The sequence below is a fragment of the Scyliorhinus torazame genome, chromosome 2 (assembly GCF_047496885.1).
Source record: "Scyliorhinus torazame isolate Kashiwa2021f chromosome 2, sScyTor2.1, whole genome shotgun sequence".
Classification (NCBI taxonomy): Eukaryota; Metazoa; Chordata; class Chondrichthyes; order Carcharhiniformes; family Scyliorhinidae; genus Scyliorhinus; species Scyliorhinus torazame.
Window position 1 is genome coordinate 70,738,140 of NC_092708.1, and position 18,584 is coordinate 70,756,723.

The window sequence follows — 18,584 nt, forward strand, 5'->3', positions numbered from 1 at the left end:
GCTCAGAGAAGGAGGCAAAAGAGGAGGAGGTGTGGCGCTGCTAGTCAAGAGCAGTATTACGGTGGCGGAGAGGATGCTAGATGGGGACTCTTCTTCCGAGGTAGTATGGGCTGAAGTTAGAAACAGGAAAGGAGAGGTCACCCTGTTGGGAGTTTTTTATAGGCCTCCTAATAGTTCTAGGGATGTAGAGGAAAGGATGGCGAACATGATTCTGGATAAGAGCGAAAGTAACAGGGTAGTTATTATGGGAGACTTTAACTTTCCAAATATTGACTGGAAAAGATATAGTTCGAGTACAATAGATGGGTCGTTTTTTGTACAGTGTGTGCAGGAGGGTTTCCTGAAACAATATGTTGACAGGCCAACAAGAGGCGAGGCCACGTTGGATTTGGTTTTGGGTAATGAACCAGGCCAGGTGTTGGATTTGGAGGTAGGAGAGCACTTTGGGGACAGTGACCACAATTCGGTGACGTTTACGTTAATGATGGAAAGGGATAAGTATACACCGCAGGGCAAGAGTTATAGCTGGGGGAAGGGCAATTATGATGCCATTAGACGTGACTTGGGGGGATAAGGTGGAGAAGTAGGCTGCAAGTGTTGGGCACACTGGATAAGTGGGGCTTGTTCAAGGATCAGCTATTGCGTGTTCTTGATAAGTATGTACCGGTCAGGCAGGGAGGAAGGCGTCGAGCGAGGGAACCGTGGTTTACCAAGGAAGTGGAATCTCTTGTTAAGAGGAAGAAGGAGGCCTATGTGAAGATGAGGTGTGAAGTTTCGGTTGGGGCGATGGAGAGTTACAAGGTAGCGAGGAAGGATCTAAAGAGAGAGCTAAGACGAGCAAGGAGGGGACATGAGAAGTATTTGGCAGGAAGGATCAAGGAAAACCCAAAAGCTTTCTATAGGTATGTCAGGAATAAGCGAATGACTAGGGAAAGAGTAGGACCAGTCAAGGACAGGGATGGGAAATTGTGTGTGGAGTCTGAAGAGATAGGCGAGATACTAAATGAATATTTTTCGTCAGTATTCACTCAGGAAAAAGATAATGTTGTGGAGGAGAATGCTGAGCCCCAGGCTAACAGAATAGATGGCATTGAGGTACGTAGGGAAGAGGTGTTGGCAATTCTGGACAGGCTTAAAATAGATAAGTCCCCGGGACCTGATGGGATTTATCCTAGGATTCTCTGGGAGGCCAGGGAAGAGATTGCTGGACCTTTGGCTTTGATTTTTATGTCATCATTGGCTACAGGAATAGTGCCAGAGGACTGGAGGACAGCAAATGTGGTCCCTTTGTTCAAAAAGGGGAGCAGAGACAACCCCGGCAACTATAGACCGGTGAGCCTCACGTCTGTAGTGGGTAAAGTCTTGGAGGGGATTATAAGAGACAAGATTTATAATCATCTAGATAGGAATAATATGATCAGGGATAGTCAGCATGGCTTTGTGAAGGGTAGGTCATGCCTCACAAACCTTATTGAGTTCTTCGAGAAGGTGACTGAACAGGTAGACGAGGGTAGAGCAGTTGATGTGGTGTATATGGATTTCAGCAAAGCGTTTGATAAGGTTCCCCACGGTAGGCTATTGCAGAAAATACGGAGGCTGGGGATTGAGGGTGATTTAGAGATGTGGATCAGAAATTGGCTAGCTGAAAGAAGACAGAGGGTGGTGGTTGATGGGAAATGTTCAGAATGGAGTACAGTCACAAGTGGAGTACCACAAGGATCTGTTCTGGGGCCGTTGCTGTTTGTCATTTTTATCACTGACCTAGAGGAAGGCGCAGAAGGGTGGGTGAGTAAATTTGCAGACGATACTAAAGTCGGTGGTGTTGTCGATAGTGTGGAAGGATGTAGCAGGTTACAGAGGGATATAGATAAGCTGCAGAGCTGGGCTGAGAGGTGGCAAATGGAGTTTAATGTAGAGAAGTGTGAGGTGATTCACTTTGGAAGGAATAACAGGAATGCAGAATATTTGGCTAATGGTAAAGTTCTTGAAAGTGTGGATGAGCAGAGGGATCTAGGTGTCCATGTACATAGATCCCTGAAAGTTGCCACCCAGGTTGATAGGGTTGTGAAGAAGGCCTATGGAGTGTTGGCCTTTATTGGTAGAGGGATTGAGTTCCGGAGTCGGGAGGTCATGTTGCAGCTGTACAGAACTCTGGTACGGCCGCATTTGGAGTATTGCGTACAGTTCTGGTCACCGCATTATAGGAAGGACGTGGAGGCTTTGGAGCGGGTGCAGAGGAGATTTACCAGGATGTTGTCTGGTATGGAGGGAAAATCATATGAGGAAAGGCTGATGGACTTGAGGTTGTTTTCGTTGGAGAGAAGAAGGTTAAGAGGAGACTTAATAGAGGCATACAAAATGATCAGGGGGTTGGATAGGGTGGACAGTGAGAGCCTTCTCCCGCGGATGGATATAGCTGGCACGAGGGGACATAACTTTAAACTGAGGGGTAATAGATATAGGACAGAGGTCAGAGGTAGGTTCTTTACGCAAAGAGTAGTGAGGCCGTGGAATGCCCTACCTGCTGCAGTAGTGAACTCGCCAACATTGAGGGCATTTAAAAGTTTATTGGATGAACATATGGATGATAATGGCATAGTGTAGGTTAGATGGCTTTTGTTTCGGTGCAACATCGTGGGCCGAAGGGCCTGTACTGCGCTGTATTGTTCTATGTTCTATGTTCTAAGGGACTTTCGCTACTTGGGGATCCAGATAGCCAAGAATTGGGGTACATTGCATAGGTTAAATTTAACGCGGTTGGTGGAACAGATGGAGGAGGACTTCAAGAGATGGGACATGGTATCCCTGTCACTGGCAGGGAGGGTGCAGGCGGTTAAAATGGTGGTCCTCCCGAGATTCCTCTTTGTGTTTCAGTGCCTCCCGGTGGTGATCACGAAGGCTTTTTTCAAAAGGATTGAGAAGAGTATCATGAGTTTTGTGTGGGCCGGGAAGACCCCGAGAGTGAGGAAGGGATTTTTGCAGCGTAGTAGGGATAGTGGGGGGCTGGCACTACCGAGCCTAAGTGAGTACTACTGGGCCGCCAATATCTCAATGGTATGTAAGTGGATGGGAGAAGAGATTGGAGAGGGCGTCCTGCAGGGGGACTAGCCTACAAGCTATGGTGACGGCGCCGTTGCCGTTCTCACCGAAGAAATACACCACAAGCCCGGTGGTGGTGGCTCCTCTGAAAATTTGGGGGCAGTGGAGACGGCATAGGGGAAAGACGGGAGCCTCGGTGTGGTCCCCGATAAGAAATAACCATAGGTTTGCTCCGGGGAGAATGGATGGGGGATTTGGAACATGGCAAAGAGCAGGAATAACACAATTGAGAGATCTGTTTGTAGATGGGACGTTTGCAAGTCTGGGAGCGCTGACCGAAAAATATGGGTTGCCCCAAGGGAATGCATTCCGGTATATGCAACTGAGGGCTTTTGCGAGGCAACAGGTGAGGGAAATCCCGCAGCCCCCGACGCAGGAGGTGCAGGACAGAGTGATCTCAAAGACATGGGTGGGGGACGGTAAGGTATCAGACATATATAGGGAAATGAGGGACGAGGGGGAGATTATGGTAGATGAGCTGAAAGGGAAGTGGGAAGAAGAGCTGGGGGAGGAGATTGAGGAGGGGCTGTGGGCTGATGCCCTAAGTCGGGTAAACTCATCGTCCTCGTGTGCCAGGCTAAGCCTGATACAATTTGAGGTGTTACACAGGGCGCATATGACTGGAGCACGGCTCAGTAAATTTTTTGGAGTAGAGGATAGGTGTGCGAGATGCTCGAGAAGCCCAGCGAATCACACCCACATGTTCTGGTCATGTCCGGCACTACAGGGGTTTTTGGTGGGGGTGACAAAGGTGCTTTCGAAGGTGGTGGGGGTCCAGGTCGAACCAAGCTGGGGGTTGGCTATATTCGGGGTTGCAGAAGAGCCGGGAGTGCAGGAGGCAAAAGAGGCTGATGTTTTGGCCTTTGCATCCCTAGTAGCCCGGCGCAGGATACTGTTGATGTGGAAGGAAGCCAAGCCCCCGGGTGTGGAGACCTGGATAAATGACATGGCAGGGTTTATAAAGCTGGAACGGATTAAGTTCGTCCTAAGGGGATCGGCTCAAGGGTTCAGCAGGCGGTGGCAACCGTTCGTCGAATACCTCACAGAAAGATAGAGGGAATGGAAAAGAAGAAGACAGCAGCAGCAACCCGGCCCGGGGGGGGGGAAGAGAAAGAGAGAGAGGGGGGGGGGGGGGGGGAGGAACCAGAGGGATTCTCAGGGATGATAATATATAAGTATAATATGTATAGGTTGTTGTTATAGATAATTGTATATTGGACGGTTAAAACATATTTTTGGAGAATATTTATCTGGGACAAGGCAGTTGCCATTTAGTTTTGTTTTTGTTTATATATTATTTATTTATTGTTTATAAAACTGGCCATGGTTATTTATATTGTGATATTACTGTGTAAAGGATACACAATGTACTGTGATGGTTGGCCAAAAATTTTCAATAAAATATTTTAAAAAAAATAGTCAGGATTTCCAAATCCTCCTAATTGATCTGATTTATGACATTAAGTCCACAGAGGCGCAGGTCTCTGGGGCTGGTTTAGCACACTGGGCTAAATCGCTGGCTTTTAAAGCAGGCCAAGGCAGGCCAGGCCGGCAGCACGGTTCAATTCCCGTACCAGCCTCCCCGAACAGGCGCCGGAATGTGGCAACTAGGGGCTTTTCACAGGAACTTCATTTGAAGCCTACTTGTGACAATAAGCGATTTTCATTTCATTTTTCAGTTTAGAATGAAGCTACTTGGTAGAAAGGATTTTGTTAATATACTCTGATAACACTCTTCTAAGTAGCCATTTCTTTGTAATGAAGAGAATTTAGTAAACTTGAAATATGATTTTAATTTTCTTTCACTGTTTTAAAAAGAACTTAGTTCACAGTATGACTTGTAAAATAATTAAAACTGGTGCAGGATGTGAAAACTGCCTCATGGAGTTGTTTGCGACATATTCAATTTCTTTGCCTGTTATTTCTAATAAACACAACGAAGGTTCCAATGTGGACCTAGATTATATACAATGAATATGGCTAAAATAGAGAATTTGTATTTGAAAACTCAGAGCCTACATTTAGATGAAACATTGACTTTATTCATTTTTGGGATGCGGAAAGCATTTACAAGGCAATATTTGATGTTCATCCCTACTTAATTAAGAACTGTGGGCAGAATTCTCCCATGCCCCCACCGGCTGGTTCAATGAAATGAAATGAAAATCGCATATTGTCACAAGGAGGCTTCAAATAAAGTTACCGTGAAAAGCCCCTAGTCGCCACATTCTGGCGCTTGTTCGGGGAGGCTGGTACGGGAATTAAACTGTGCTGCTGGCCTGCCTTGGTCTGCTTTCAAAGGCAGGGGGATAATTCGGCAGGAGGCCTAACTATTTTGCACCGCCATAGATTTCCTGTGTGATCTTCCTCAGCTGTCCTCCATGGCGTAGTGGGAAGACCTCTGGAGGCTGGCAGCAAACTCATTTGCATCCCACGCAGGAGATACAAATGAAGGCCCTAGCACAGGGACAGGGCTTCGAGTTAAAGACTGGCAAGTCATGCTACAGTTGTTAGAACCTTGGTAAGGCCGCACTTGGAACAGTGTGTACAATTCTGGTCGCCACACTACCAAAAGGATGTGGAGGCTTTGGAGAGGGTGCAGAGGAGGTTTTCCAGAATGCTGCCTGGTCTGGAGGGTGTTAGCTCTGCGGAGAGGCTGAATAGACTCGGATTGTTTTCATTAGTATGACAGAGGTTGAGGGGTGACCTGATAGAGGTCTACAAGATTATGAGGGGCATGGATAGAGTGGATGGGCAGGCACTCTGTTGCTGATTTTCTCCTTGGTTCAATTGCTCTGTTTTATTACCTTTGCTCTCGAGTCGCCAGGTACCTTTATGATACCGCCACGAGGTTCAAGTCCGAGTAATGATCAATAATCCAATACACCGATTAGTAAGAGTTAAATCAAAGCACATTTATTATACACAGTAATCACTTCTCATGCACAAATTCTACGTCTAAGCTACTTCTACAACTAACAGGCCTATACTTAACTTTGAACTGGCCCACCAGGTCAGGGGAACAAATGGCATTTCGTTCGGGTTCTGAGTCTGTGGGTTTCGAAGTTGGTACGGATTGGTAGCTAGGAGCGCCTATCTCGTAGCGAGCATTGAAATAAGACTTACGATTTTGATGATCACTGGAGTCACTGCGCCGGTCATGGTCAATGTTGGTTCCTTTTGCTGGGTGACCCGGGCAGGAAGAAGAGAGTGGTGAAGAGAGAGAGAGAGCTGCTGAAGAGTGAAGAGCGAGAAATTTGAACTTAGGGCTCGACTCTTATAGTCCCCAGCAGCTTCCCGCCTTTCGGGGCGGACCCTGGACCTGATCTCAAGTGATTGTACTTTGTCCCAATCGCTTGGTTCGATTTTCCCCAATACTGTAGCGGTTCCCTGATCGATGGGCGGTCTTGAGGTGCTCGTTCACCTCCTTTGTTTTGGCTCCTGCTGGCGCCGAGGAGTCTTGCTTTGCTTTGTGTGTCCAAAATGTTACTTATTGTTCCCGGGAATTGCTCATCAGTATGCAGATGGCTGTTGCATTGTGATGCTGATGGTCGCTGGTATCGATGTTGTCTGGTTTTTGCAGAGGTAAATACACAGCAAACCTGCAGCTGCTGGTTTTTGTCTTGTTGGCTGACTTTCCCATCAGCCTTTGCCGTTCGCCATTTTGAATCGGGAGTTGGCCAATTTAAGTGACTACAACTCTTTCCAAGGGTGGAGGGGTCAGTCAGCAGTGGACATAGGTTTAAACAAAGAACAAAGAAAAGTACAGCACAGGAACAGGCCCTTCGGCCCTCCAAGCTCGTGCCGACCATGCTGCCCGACTAAACTACAATCTTCTACACTTCCTGGGTCCATATCCCTCTATTCCCATCCTATTCATGTATTTGTCAAGATGCCCCTTAAATGTCACTATCGTCCCTGCTTCCACCACCTCCTCCGGCAACGAGTTCCAGGCACCCACTACCCTCTGTGTAAAAAAAACTTGCCTCGTACATCTACTTTAAACCTTGCCCCTGGCACAATAAACCTATGCCCCCTAGTAATTGACCCCTCTACCCTGGGGAAAAGCCTCTGACTACCCACTCTGTCTATGCCCCTCATAATTTTGTAGACCTCTATCAGGTCGCCCCTCAACCTCCGTCGTTCCAGTGAGAACAAACCGAGTTTATTCAACCGCTCCTCATAGCTAATTCCCTCCATACCAGGCAACATTCTGGTAAATCTCTTCTGCACCCTCTCTAAAGCCTCCACATCCTTCTGGTAGTGTGGCGACCAGAATTGAACACTATACTCCAAGTGTGGCCTAACTAAGGTTCTATACAGCTGCAACATGACTTGCCAATTCTTATACTCAATGCCCCGGCCAATGAAGGCAAGCATGCCGTATGCCTTCTTGACTACCTTCTCCACCTGTGTTGCCCCTTTCAGTGACCTGTGCATCTGTACACCTAGATCTCTGACTTTCAATACTCTTGAGGGTTCTACCATTCACTGTATATTCCCTACCTTCATTAGACCTTCCAAAATGCATTACCTCACATTTGTCCGGATTAAACTCCATCTGCCATCTCTCCGCCCAAGTCTCCAAACAATCTAAATCCTGCTGTATCCTCTGACAGTCCTCATCGTATCCGCAATTCCACCAACCTTTGTGTCGTCTGCAAACTTACTAATCAGACCAGTTACATTTTCCTCCAAATCATTTAGAGATACTACAAACAGCAAAGGTCCCAGCACTGATCCCTGCGGAACACCACTGGTCACAGCCCTCCAATTAGAAAAGCATCCTTCCATTGCTACGCTCTGCCTTCTATGACCTAGCCAGTTCTGTATCCACCTTGCCAGCTCACCCCTGATCCCGTGTGACTTCACCTTTTGTACTAGTCTACCATGAGGGACCTTGTCAAATGCCTTACTGAAGTCCATATAGACAACATCCACTGCCCTACCTGCATCAATCATCTTTGTGACCTCTTCGAAAAACTCTATCAAGTTAGTGAGACACGACCTCCCCAAAACCATGCTGCCTCTCACTAATACGTCCATTTGCTTCCAAATGGGAGTAGATCCTGTCTCGAAGCATTCTCTCCAGTAATTTCCCTACCACTGACGTAAAGCTCACCGGCCTGTAGTTCCCTGGATTATCCTTGCTACCCAACAGAGGAACAACATTGGCTATTCTCCAGTCCTCCGGGACATCAGCTGAAGACAGTGAGGATCCAAAGATTTCTGTCAAGGCCTCAGCAATTTCCTCTCTAGCCTCCTTCAGTATTCTGGGGTAGATCCCATCAGACCCTGGGGACTTATCTTCCTTAATATTTTTCAAGACACCCAACACCTCATCTTTTTGGATCTCATTGTGACCCAGGCTATCTACACACCCTTCTCCAGGCTCAACATCCACCAATTCCTTCTCTTTGGTGAATACTGATGCAAAGTATTAGTACCTCGCCCATTTCCTCTGGCTCCACACATAGATTCCCTTGCCTATCCTTCAGTGGGCCAACCCTTTCCCTGGCTACCCTCTTGCTTTTTATGTACGTGTAAAAAGCCTTGGGATTTTCCTTAACCCTATTTGCCAATGACTTTTCGTGACCCCTTCTAGCCCTCCTGACGCCTTGCTTAAGTTCCTTCCTACTTTCCGTATATTCCACATGGGTTTTGTCTGTTCCTAGCCTTTTAGCCCTGACAAATGCCTCCTTTTTCTTTTTGACGAGGCCTACAATAAGTTGAAGTCTCCCATCACAACAACCCTGTTGTTTTTACTCTTTTCCAAAATCTGTCTACCTATCTGCTCCTCTATCTCTCTGGCTGTTGGGAGGCCTGCAGTAAACCCCCAACATTGTGACTGCACCCTTCTTATTCCTCATCTCTCCCCATATAGCCTCACTGCCCTCTGAGGTGTCATCCCGTAGTACTGCTGTGATATTCTCCCTAACCAGTAGCGCAACTCCGCCACCCCTTTTACATCCCCCTCTATCCCGCCTGAAACATCTAAATCCTGGAATGTTTAGCTGCCAATCCTGCCCTTCCCTCAACCAGGTCTCTGTAATGGCAACAACATCATAGTTCCAAGTACTAATCCAAGCTCTAAATTCATCTGCCTTACCCGTAATACTTCTTGCATTAAAACATATGCACTTCAGGCCCCCAGACCCGCTGTGTTCAGCAACTTCTCACTGTCTGCTCTGCCTCAGAGCCATACTGGCCCTATTCCCTAGTTCTCCCTCAATGTTCTCACCTTCTGACCTATTGCTCCCGTGCCCACCCCCTTGCCATACTAGTTTAAACCCTCCCGTGTGACACTAGCAAATCTCGCGGCCAGGATATTTATGCCTCTCTAGTTTAGATGCGACCCGTCCGTCTTATATAGGTCGCACCTGCTCCGGAAGAGCTCCCAGTGGTCCAGATAACAGAAACCCTCCCTCCTACACCAGGTGTTTAGCCACGTGTTTAGCTGCTCTATCTTCCTATTTCTAACCTCACTGGCACGTGGCACAGGGAGTAATCCCGAGATTATAACCCTAGAGGTCCTGTCTTTTAAATTTCTGCCTAGCTCCCTGAACTCCTGCAGCAGGACCTCATGCCCCTTCCTGCCTATGTCGTTAGTACCAATATGTACAATGACCTCTGTCTGTTTGCCCTCCTCCTTCAGGATGCCCTCTACCCATTCGGAGCCATCCTGGACCCTGGCATCAGGGAGGCAACATACCATCCTGGAGTCTCTTTCACGTCCACAGAAGCGCCTATCTGTGCCCCTGACTATAGAGTCCCCTATGACTATTGTTCTTTTGCGCTTTGACCCTCCCTTCTGAACATCAGAGCCAGCCGTGGTGCCACTGCTCTGGCTGCTGCTGTTTTCCCCTAATAGGCTATCCCCCCCGACAGTATCCAAAGGGGTATACCTGTTCGAGAGGGAGACAACCACAGGGGATTCCTGCACTGACTGCCTGCCCTTTCTGGTGGTCACCCATTTCTCTGCCTGCACCTTGGGTGTGACCACATTTATATAACTGCTATCTATGACGCTTTCCGCCATCTGCATGCTCCTACGTGCATCCAACTGCTGCACCAACCGAACCATGCGGTCTGTGAGGAGCTCCAGTTGGGTGCACTTTCTGCAGATGAAGCCATCCGGGACGCTGGAAGCTTCCCGGACCTGCCACATCTCACAGTCAGAGCACTGCACCCCTCTAATTGACATTGTGTCAATTAATTAGTAAATTATACTTGAAAGTTTTAAAAAAAAGTTACTGTTAACTATATGTTTCCTAGCACTAGATTTCTACTATATTTGTGAAAGCTAAATACAGTACTCTCTGATCTCTGGCTTAGATACCCCTCTAAATTATAATTAAATAATTATGTTTAATTAGTTTACCGATGCTTAATTTTTTTAATTTAGTGTAGATTCCCAACCAGCCAATCAGGTCACAGCTTTTCTATGATGTCACTTCAGTCCCCCCCCCCCCCACCCCACACACACACACACAATTTGAAAAGGTAATAAAAGTAAAAATGAGTAAAAATCACTTACTTACCTTCCGAGGGTCTCAGATGCTCTCTGGTTCTCTCACTGCTGATTAAAAGTTACAGGCCAGAAGAAAGAGAGAGAACAAAACAGTAGGGAAAAAGCACCTCCTCCCACTCTGCACCGAATTACCCCACTGCACCAAATTACCAAGTTCCAAATTCCCACTCTGGATGTGTCTCACTCAGGCTGTGTCTCTTTGACCTGTGTTTAAGATCCATGGGACAAAGTTTAGAGGAGATGTGCGAGGCAGGATTTTTACACCAAAGGTGGTGAGTGCCTAGAACCCATTGCCAAGGGAGGTTGTGGAAGGAGATACATTAACGGCGTTCAAAAGGCATCTCGACAAATAATAATAATCACTTATTGTCACAAGTAGACTTCAATGAAGTTACTGTGAAAAGCCCCAAGTGGCCACATTCCGGCGCCTGCTTGGGGAGGCCGGTACGGGAATTGAACCCGCGCTGCTGCCTTGTTCGGCATTACAAGTCAGCTGTTTAGTCCACTGTGCTAAACCAGCCCCTATACATGGCTAGGATGGGTATAGAGGGATACAGCACTAGGAAGTGCTGCGGGATTTGGCCAAGGGTGATATCATGACTGGTACAGGCTTGGTGGGCCGAAGGGCCTGTTCCTGTGCTGTATTGTTCTTTGTTCACCCATGCCCAATTCTCCGCAGCACCTGCGGGAAAACACGCTGGTGCAAAACACGTCTGGAGCAATGTGGCGTACAGATGTTCAGACTCATCTGAACCATTGCTCGGGTTGCCGCCCCTTGGGAGTTCAGGATGGAGGCCGCCAGCAACTCTGGAACACCACAGCAGTGGGTAGGGGAAGCATCTATAATTGGACGTTCCAGATTTGGTGTCCTGGAGGAAGTCAATCTTCAAGCCACAGAATGTTCCCAGCGATCTATCTTCATTTTAAAGAGGTCCACCTTCTTTCTTCAATAATGGGTCAGTGATGTTGGGCGCCTTTTCAATATGGTGCCCGGATATGATGGCGGACGATGAGCATTCAGGCTTTCCCCACCATAAAATTTGACACAAAATCCCTGGGTACATAACGTTCCCACCCCTGCCACGGGACTTAATCCCAGGATGGGAGAATTCCATTCTATGTCACAGCTAAGCCAGATCAGGCGAGTGAGACGTCCTTTCCCTCAAGCACATAAGTGAACAAGTTAGTTTTTTACAACAATATGGCGGTTATGTTATCTGGTACCAGCCCATAAATGACCAGATTTACACCCCAACCTTACAGTATTCCTTGACCTTCCTACTCTCTTACCCCCCATCTCAGGCATGATTCCCTCTTGGATAAGCCTGCAGGTTTCTTCTCTGCCTCTCTTGCCATCCTTCAAAGGGCCCATGTAGCACTTCTTGCAGCAACCCCAAATGCCTCATCCGACTCTTGCCAAACTTACAACTCAACGTGGGCGGGTGCGAGCTTGCCCATCTACCGGTCCAAATCTCCCTTCCCAATGCCTATGCTAGTGGTCCAGCTATCACCACTTCTCTCCCCATATAGAACATAGAACAATACAGCGCAGTACAGGCCCTTCGGCCCACGTAGTTGCACCGAAACAAAAGCCATCCAACCTACACTATGCCATTATCATCCATATGTTTATCCAATAAACTTTTAAATGCCCTCAATGTTGGCGAGTTCACTACTGTAGCAGGTAGGGCATTCCACGGCCTCACTACTCTTTGCGTAAAGAACCTACCTCTGACCTCTGTCCTATATCTATTACCCCTCAGTTTAAAGTTATGTCCCCTCGTGCCAGCCATATCCATCCGCGGGAGAAGGCTCTCACTGTCCACCCTATCCAACCCCCTGATCATTTTGTATGCCTCTATTAAGTCTCCTCTTAACCTTCTTCTCTCCAACGAAAACAACCTCAAGTCCATCAGCCTTTCCTCATAAAATTTTCCCTCCATACCAGGCAACATCCTGGTAAATCTCCTCTGCACCCGCTCCAAAGCCTCCACGTCCTTCCTATAATGCGGTGACCAGAACTGTACGCAATACTCCAAATGCGGCCGTACCAGAGTTCTGTACAGCTGCAACATGACCTCCCGACTCCGGAACTCAATCCCTCTACCATTAAAGGCCAACACTCCATAGGCCTTCTTCACAACTCTATCAACCTGGGTGGCAACTTTCAGGGATCTATGTACATGGACACCTAGATCCCTCTGCTCATCCACACTTTCAAGAACTTTACCATTAGCCAAATATTCCGCATTCCTGTTATTCCTTCCAAAGTGAATCACCTCGCACTTCTCTACATTAAACTCCATTTGCCACCTCTCAGCCCAGCTCTGCAGCTTATCTATATCCCTCTGTAACCTGCTACATCCTTCCACACTATCGACAACACCACCGACTTTAGTATCGTCTGCAAATTTACTCACCCACCCTTCTGCGCCTTCCTCTAGGTCTATTCCCTTCATAATCTTATATGTTTCTATAAGATCCCCCCTCATCCTTCTAAATTCCAACGAGTACAGTTCCAGTCTACTCAACCTCTCCTCGTAATCCAACCCCTTCAGCTCTGGGATTAATCTAGTGAATCTCCTCTGCACACCCTCCAGTGCCAGTACGTCCTTTCTCAAGTAAGGAGACCAAAACTGAACACAATGCTCCAGGTGTGGCCTCACTAACACCTTATACAATTGCAGCAGAACCTCCCTAGTCTTAAACTCCATCCCTCTAGCAACGAAGGACAAAATTCCATTTGCCTTCTTAATCACCTGTTGCACCTGAAAACCAACATTTTGCGACTCATGCACTAGCACACCCAGGTCTCTCTGCACAGCAGCATGTTTTAATATTTTATCATTTGAATAATAATCCCTTTTGCTGTTATTCCTACCAAAATGGACAACCTCACATTTGTCAACATTGTATTCCATCTGCCAGACCCTAGCCCATTCACTTAGCCTATCCAAATCCCTCTGCAGACTTCCAGTATCCTCTGCACTTTTTGCTTTACCACTTATCTTAGTGTAGTCTGCAAACTTGGACACATTGCCCTTGGTCCCCAACTCCAAATCATCTATGTAAATTGTGAACAGTTGTGGGCCCAACACTGATCCCTGAGGGACACCACTAGCTACTGATTGCCAACCAGAGAAACACCCATTAATCCCCACTCTTTGCTTTCTATTAATTAACCAATCCTCTATCCATGCTACTAGTTTCCCCTTAATGCCATGCATCTTTATCTTATGCAACAACCTTTTGTGTGGCACCTTGTCAAAGGCTTTCTGGAAATCCAGATATACCACATCCATTGGCTCCCCGTTATCTACCGCACTGTTAATGTCCTCAAAAAATTCCACTAAATTAGTTAGGCATGACCTGCCCTTTATGAACCCATGCTGCGTCTGTCCAATGGGACAATTTCCATCCAGATGCCTCGCTATTTCTTCCTTGATGATAGATTCCAGCATCTTCCCTACTACCGAAGTTAAGCTCACCCGCTTTCTGCCTACCTCCTTTTTTAAACAGTGGTGTCACCTTTGCTAATTTCCAATCCGCCGGGACCACCCCAGAGTCTAGTGAATTTTGGTAAATTATCACTAGTGCATTTGCAATTTCCCTAGCCATCTCTTTTAGCACTCTGGGATGCATTCCATCAGGTCCAGGAGACTTGTCTACCTTTAGCCCCATTAGCTTGCCCATCACTACCTCCTTGGTGATAACAATCCTCTCAAGGTCCTCACCTGTCATAGCCTCATTTCCATCAGTCACTGGCATGTTATTTGTGTCATCCACTGTGAAGACCGACCCAAAAAACCTGTTCAGTTCCTCAGCCATTTCCTCATCTCCCATTATTAAATCTCCCTTCTCATCCTCTAAAGGACCAATATTTACCTTCGCCACCCTTTTTTGTTTTCTGTATTTGTAGAAACTTTTACTATCTGTTTTTATATTCTGAGCAAGTTTACTCTCAATCTATCTTACTCTTCGTTATAGCTTTTTTAGTAGCTTTCTGTTGCCCCCTATAGATTTCTCAGTCCTCTAGCCTCCCACTAATCTTTGCTACTTTGTATCTTTTTTCCTTCAATTTGATACTCTCCCTTATTTCCTTAGATATCCACGGTCGATTTTCCCTCTTTTTACCGTCCTTCCTTTTTGTTGGTATAAACCTTTGCTGAGCACTGTGAAAAATCACTTGGAAGGTTCTCCACTGTTCCTCAACTGTTTCACCATAAAGTCTTTGCTCCCAGTCTACCTTAGCTAGTTCTTCTCTCATCCCATTGTAATCTCCTTTGTTTAAGCACAAAACACTAGTGCTTGATTTTACCTTCTCACCCTCCATCTGTATTTTAAATTCCACCATATTGTGATCGCTCCTTCCGAGAGGATCCCCAACTATGAGATCCTGAATCAATCCTGTCTCATTACACAGGACCAGATCTAGGACCGCTTGTTCCCTCGTAGGTTCCATTACATACTGTTCTAGGAAACTATCGCGGATACATTCAATACACTCCTCCTCAAGGCTGCCTTGACCGACCTGGTTAAACCAATCAACATGTAGATTAAAATCCCCCATGATAACTGCTGTACCATTTCTACATGCATCTGTTATTTCTTTGTTTATTGCCTGATTGGCGCCATCAACTCATTTACCTTATTCCGAATACTACGAGCATTCAGGTAAAGTACACTTATGTTGGCTTTTATACCTCTGTTCTTAATCTTAACACCTCGATCAGTAACCTCTCCTAAGTTATATTTCCTCTTAACCCTTCTCCTAATTTTCCTTGTCGTCGAACCCATATCTTCCTGTCACAACCTGCCGCATCGCTTACCATTAATGTTTTCACTTCCCGTTTTATTTCTTTTAGTATTCCTGGTCCTATTCACTGAGCTCCCCTCAGTCACTATACCTTGTACTGTCGCCCTTTTTGATTTTTGACTATGGCTTCTCTGCCTTACACTTTCCCCCTTACTGCCTTTTATTTCTGTCCCTGTTTTACTACCTTCCAACTTCCTGCATCGGTTCCCATCCCCCTGCCACATTAGTTTAAACTCTCCCCAACAGCTCTAGCAAACACCCCCCCCTAGGACATCGGTTCCAGTCCTGCCCAGGTGCAGACATCCCGGTTTGTACTGGTCCCACCTCCCCCAGAACCGGTTCCAATGTCCCAGGAATTTGAATCCCTCCCTCTTGCACCATCTCTCGAGCCACGTATTCATCCTCTCTATCCTGACATTCCTACTCTGACTAGCTCGTGGCACTGGTAGCAATCCTGAGATTACTACCTTTGAGGTCCTACTTTTTAGTTTAACCCCAAGCTCCCTAAATTCAGCTTGTAGGACCTCATCCCGTTTTTTACCTATATCGTTGGTGCCTATGTGCACCACGACAGCTGGCTGTTCCCCCCCCCCCCCCCCCCCAGAATGTCCTGCAGCCGCTCCGAGACATCCTTGACCCTTGCACCAGGGAGGCAACATACCATCCTAGAGTCTCGATTGCGTCCGCAGAACCGCCTGTCTATTCCCCTTACAATTGAGTCCCCTATCACTATAGCCCTGCCATTCTTCTTCCGGCCCAGCTGCGCAGCAGAGCCAGCCACGGTGCCATGAACCTGGCTGCTGCTGCCTTCCCCTGGTGAGCCATCTCCCTCAACAGTATCCAAAGCAGTATATCTGTTTTGCAGGGAGATGACCGCAGAGGACACCTGCACTGCCTTCCTACTCTTGCTCTGCCTTTTGGTCACCCATTTACTATCTCCCTCAGTACCTTTCACCTGCGGTGTGACCAACTTGCTAAACGTGCTATCCACGACGTCCTCAGCATTGCGGACGCTCCAAAGTGAGTCCATCCGCAGCTCCAGAGCCGTCAAGCGGTCTAACAGGAGCTGCAACTGGACACACTTCTTGCACGTGAAGGAGCCAGGGACAGTGGACGTGTCCCTGAGCTCCCACATCGCACACGAGGAGTATGACACGGGTCTGAGATCTCCTGCCATGTCTTAAACCTTCGGTTAACTTCAACAATTACAATTTCTCCCCAAAAAATTTAAATAAATAAACAACGAAGAAAAAAATAAATAAATATACCAATGAAAAGAAACAGAAAAACAGAAACACTACTTACCAGTCACAAAAAGCACTTCTTCCCCACCCAGCTTTGAATTCCCACCTCGATTCAAATTCCCAAACTCACTCTTTTCTGTTTCACTCCTGGCTGTCTTCGCTCTGGCTCACTGGGAGAACTCACTGGGAGTGAGTTTACAAGTGGCTCTTTTTAAACTGTCCTGAATTGACTCCCCTCCCCCACCTGCTTTTAAATCAAAGTAGATTAAAGTGACTGACACTTAACTGCCAACCAGTTATGTGAGTGGTTGGGGCAGCCCTTGTTAACCTACACTGCACAATACTAGCTTAATTTAAATTAATTTAAACTCCTGAAATTTAAAAGGAGCTGCCTTACTGATTCAATTCAATTCAAATTCCCAAACTCACTCTTTGCTGTCTCACTCCTGGCTGTCTTCTCTCTGGCTCACTGGGAGAACTCATGAGGTCTTCAATTTTGTGGAGAGCGTGTATTGTAGGGCGGCATGAGCCCAAATTCTGTATAGTTCCCCACATGAAACTGTAGAGTAAACCCAGCTAAGATGGCCACTGTAATGGAAAGCATCTAATCAACATTCAGCCATTCCCTGGGATTAGTACAGTGGTTAGCACTGTTGCTTCACAGCGCCAGAGTCCCAGGTTTGATTCTCACATGGGTCACTGTGCGGAGTCTGCACGTTTTCCCCCATGTCTGCGTGGGTTTCCTCCGGGTGCTACGGTTTCCTCCCACAAGTCCCGAAAGACCTGCTGTTCGGTAATTTGGACATTCTGAATTCCCCCTCAGTGTGCCCGAAAAAGCACCGGAATGTGGCGACTAGGGGATTTTCGCAGTAACTTCATTGCAGTGTTAATGTAAGCCTACCTCTGGGCAATAATAAAGATTATTCTTATTATATGTGATAAGTGTAAAAGGAATTGCGTATTAGTTGGCTACCAAAAGAAAGTTCAATCGATAGTGCTTTTTTTAAGTTACTTGTTACAGTAAAAGGGAAAAGCGTCAAGGAAGAGCTGCGTAATTGTAATAACGTTGAGTTAACGCAGCCTGGCAGAGGTATGCGCTCTCCTCAGTGCCTTCTTCACTTGTTTTTCATCAGACAATTAATTTACAAAATGTATTAACTACATATATTTTGTATAGATCTGTATGAATGTGTATTTATGTCTACTTGTATAAAAGCTGCAAATATATAGCATACAAATAGTTTAGACCCTTCAATATTGTTTTAAAAAGTTTTTGTGTTTCGGAAACCAAATCGATGATTTACAGGACGCACTACCACATTTCACTTGGAATGCCTCTGATGATGTGAACTGTAATTTATATGAAACTTAAGATATTATTGTCCAAATGACTCGAACAATGAACTGTAAAATTTCTCCTTCTATAGAGAACTGCAAAACAAGCTAAAGAACGATGCCAGTCAAAGAGACTTTCAGAAACTTCCAAATATGCGTCTGACATCAGAAATTTTTTTGCAAAGAAATGAAGAATGAAGGACAAATACAAATTGTTTCAAACATAAAATATAAGTAACACAGTTAACTGGTTCCTGGTTAATTTTCGTATGCACTTGGTGACTTCCTTTTTCATGTAATAATCATAAAACATAGCAAAACCTTTCAACTTTGTGTGTATTTATTTGTACCCTTTATAGCACTATTTCCCTTCCCATAAATGGCTTCCAGGTATCAGCCCAAATTCTGTATAGTTCCCCACATGAAACTGTAGAGTAAACCCAGCTAAGATGGCCACTGTAATGGAAAGCATCTAATCAACATTCAGCCATTCCCTGGGATTATATCCTGTGTATGAAAACTGATGTCGCTATTTTTCCAAGGCATCGAAGTTTCTACA

At 46.3% G+C, this 18,584-nt stretch overlaps 1 protein-coding gene across 7 annotated transcripts in view; it reads left to right on the top strand.

Moving 5' to 3' along the window:
* Positions 1 to 18,353, top strand: part of zranb3 (zinc finger, RAN-binding domain containing 3) — a 295,756-nt gene extending 277,403 nt beyond the window's left edge. For all 7 annotated transcript variants that reach the window (XM_072472336.1, XM_072472330.1, XM_072472319.1 and 4 more), the window contains one exon: positions 18,118 to 18,353. In XM_072472336.1, the coding sequence (XP_072328437.1) occupies positions 18,118 to 18,216 (99 nt within the window). In that variant the 3' untranslated portion in view covers positions 18,217 to 18,353. The remainder of the gene's footprint in view (positions 1 to 18,117) is intronic.
* Positions 18,354 to 18,584: the final 231 nt, after the last annotated feature.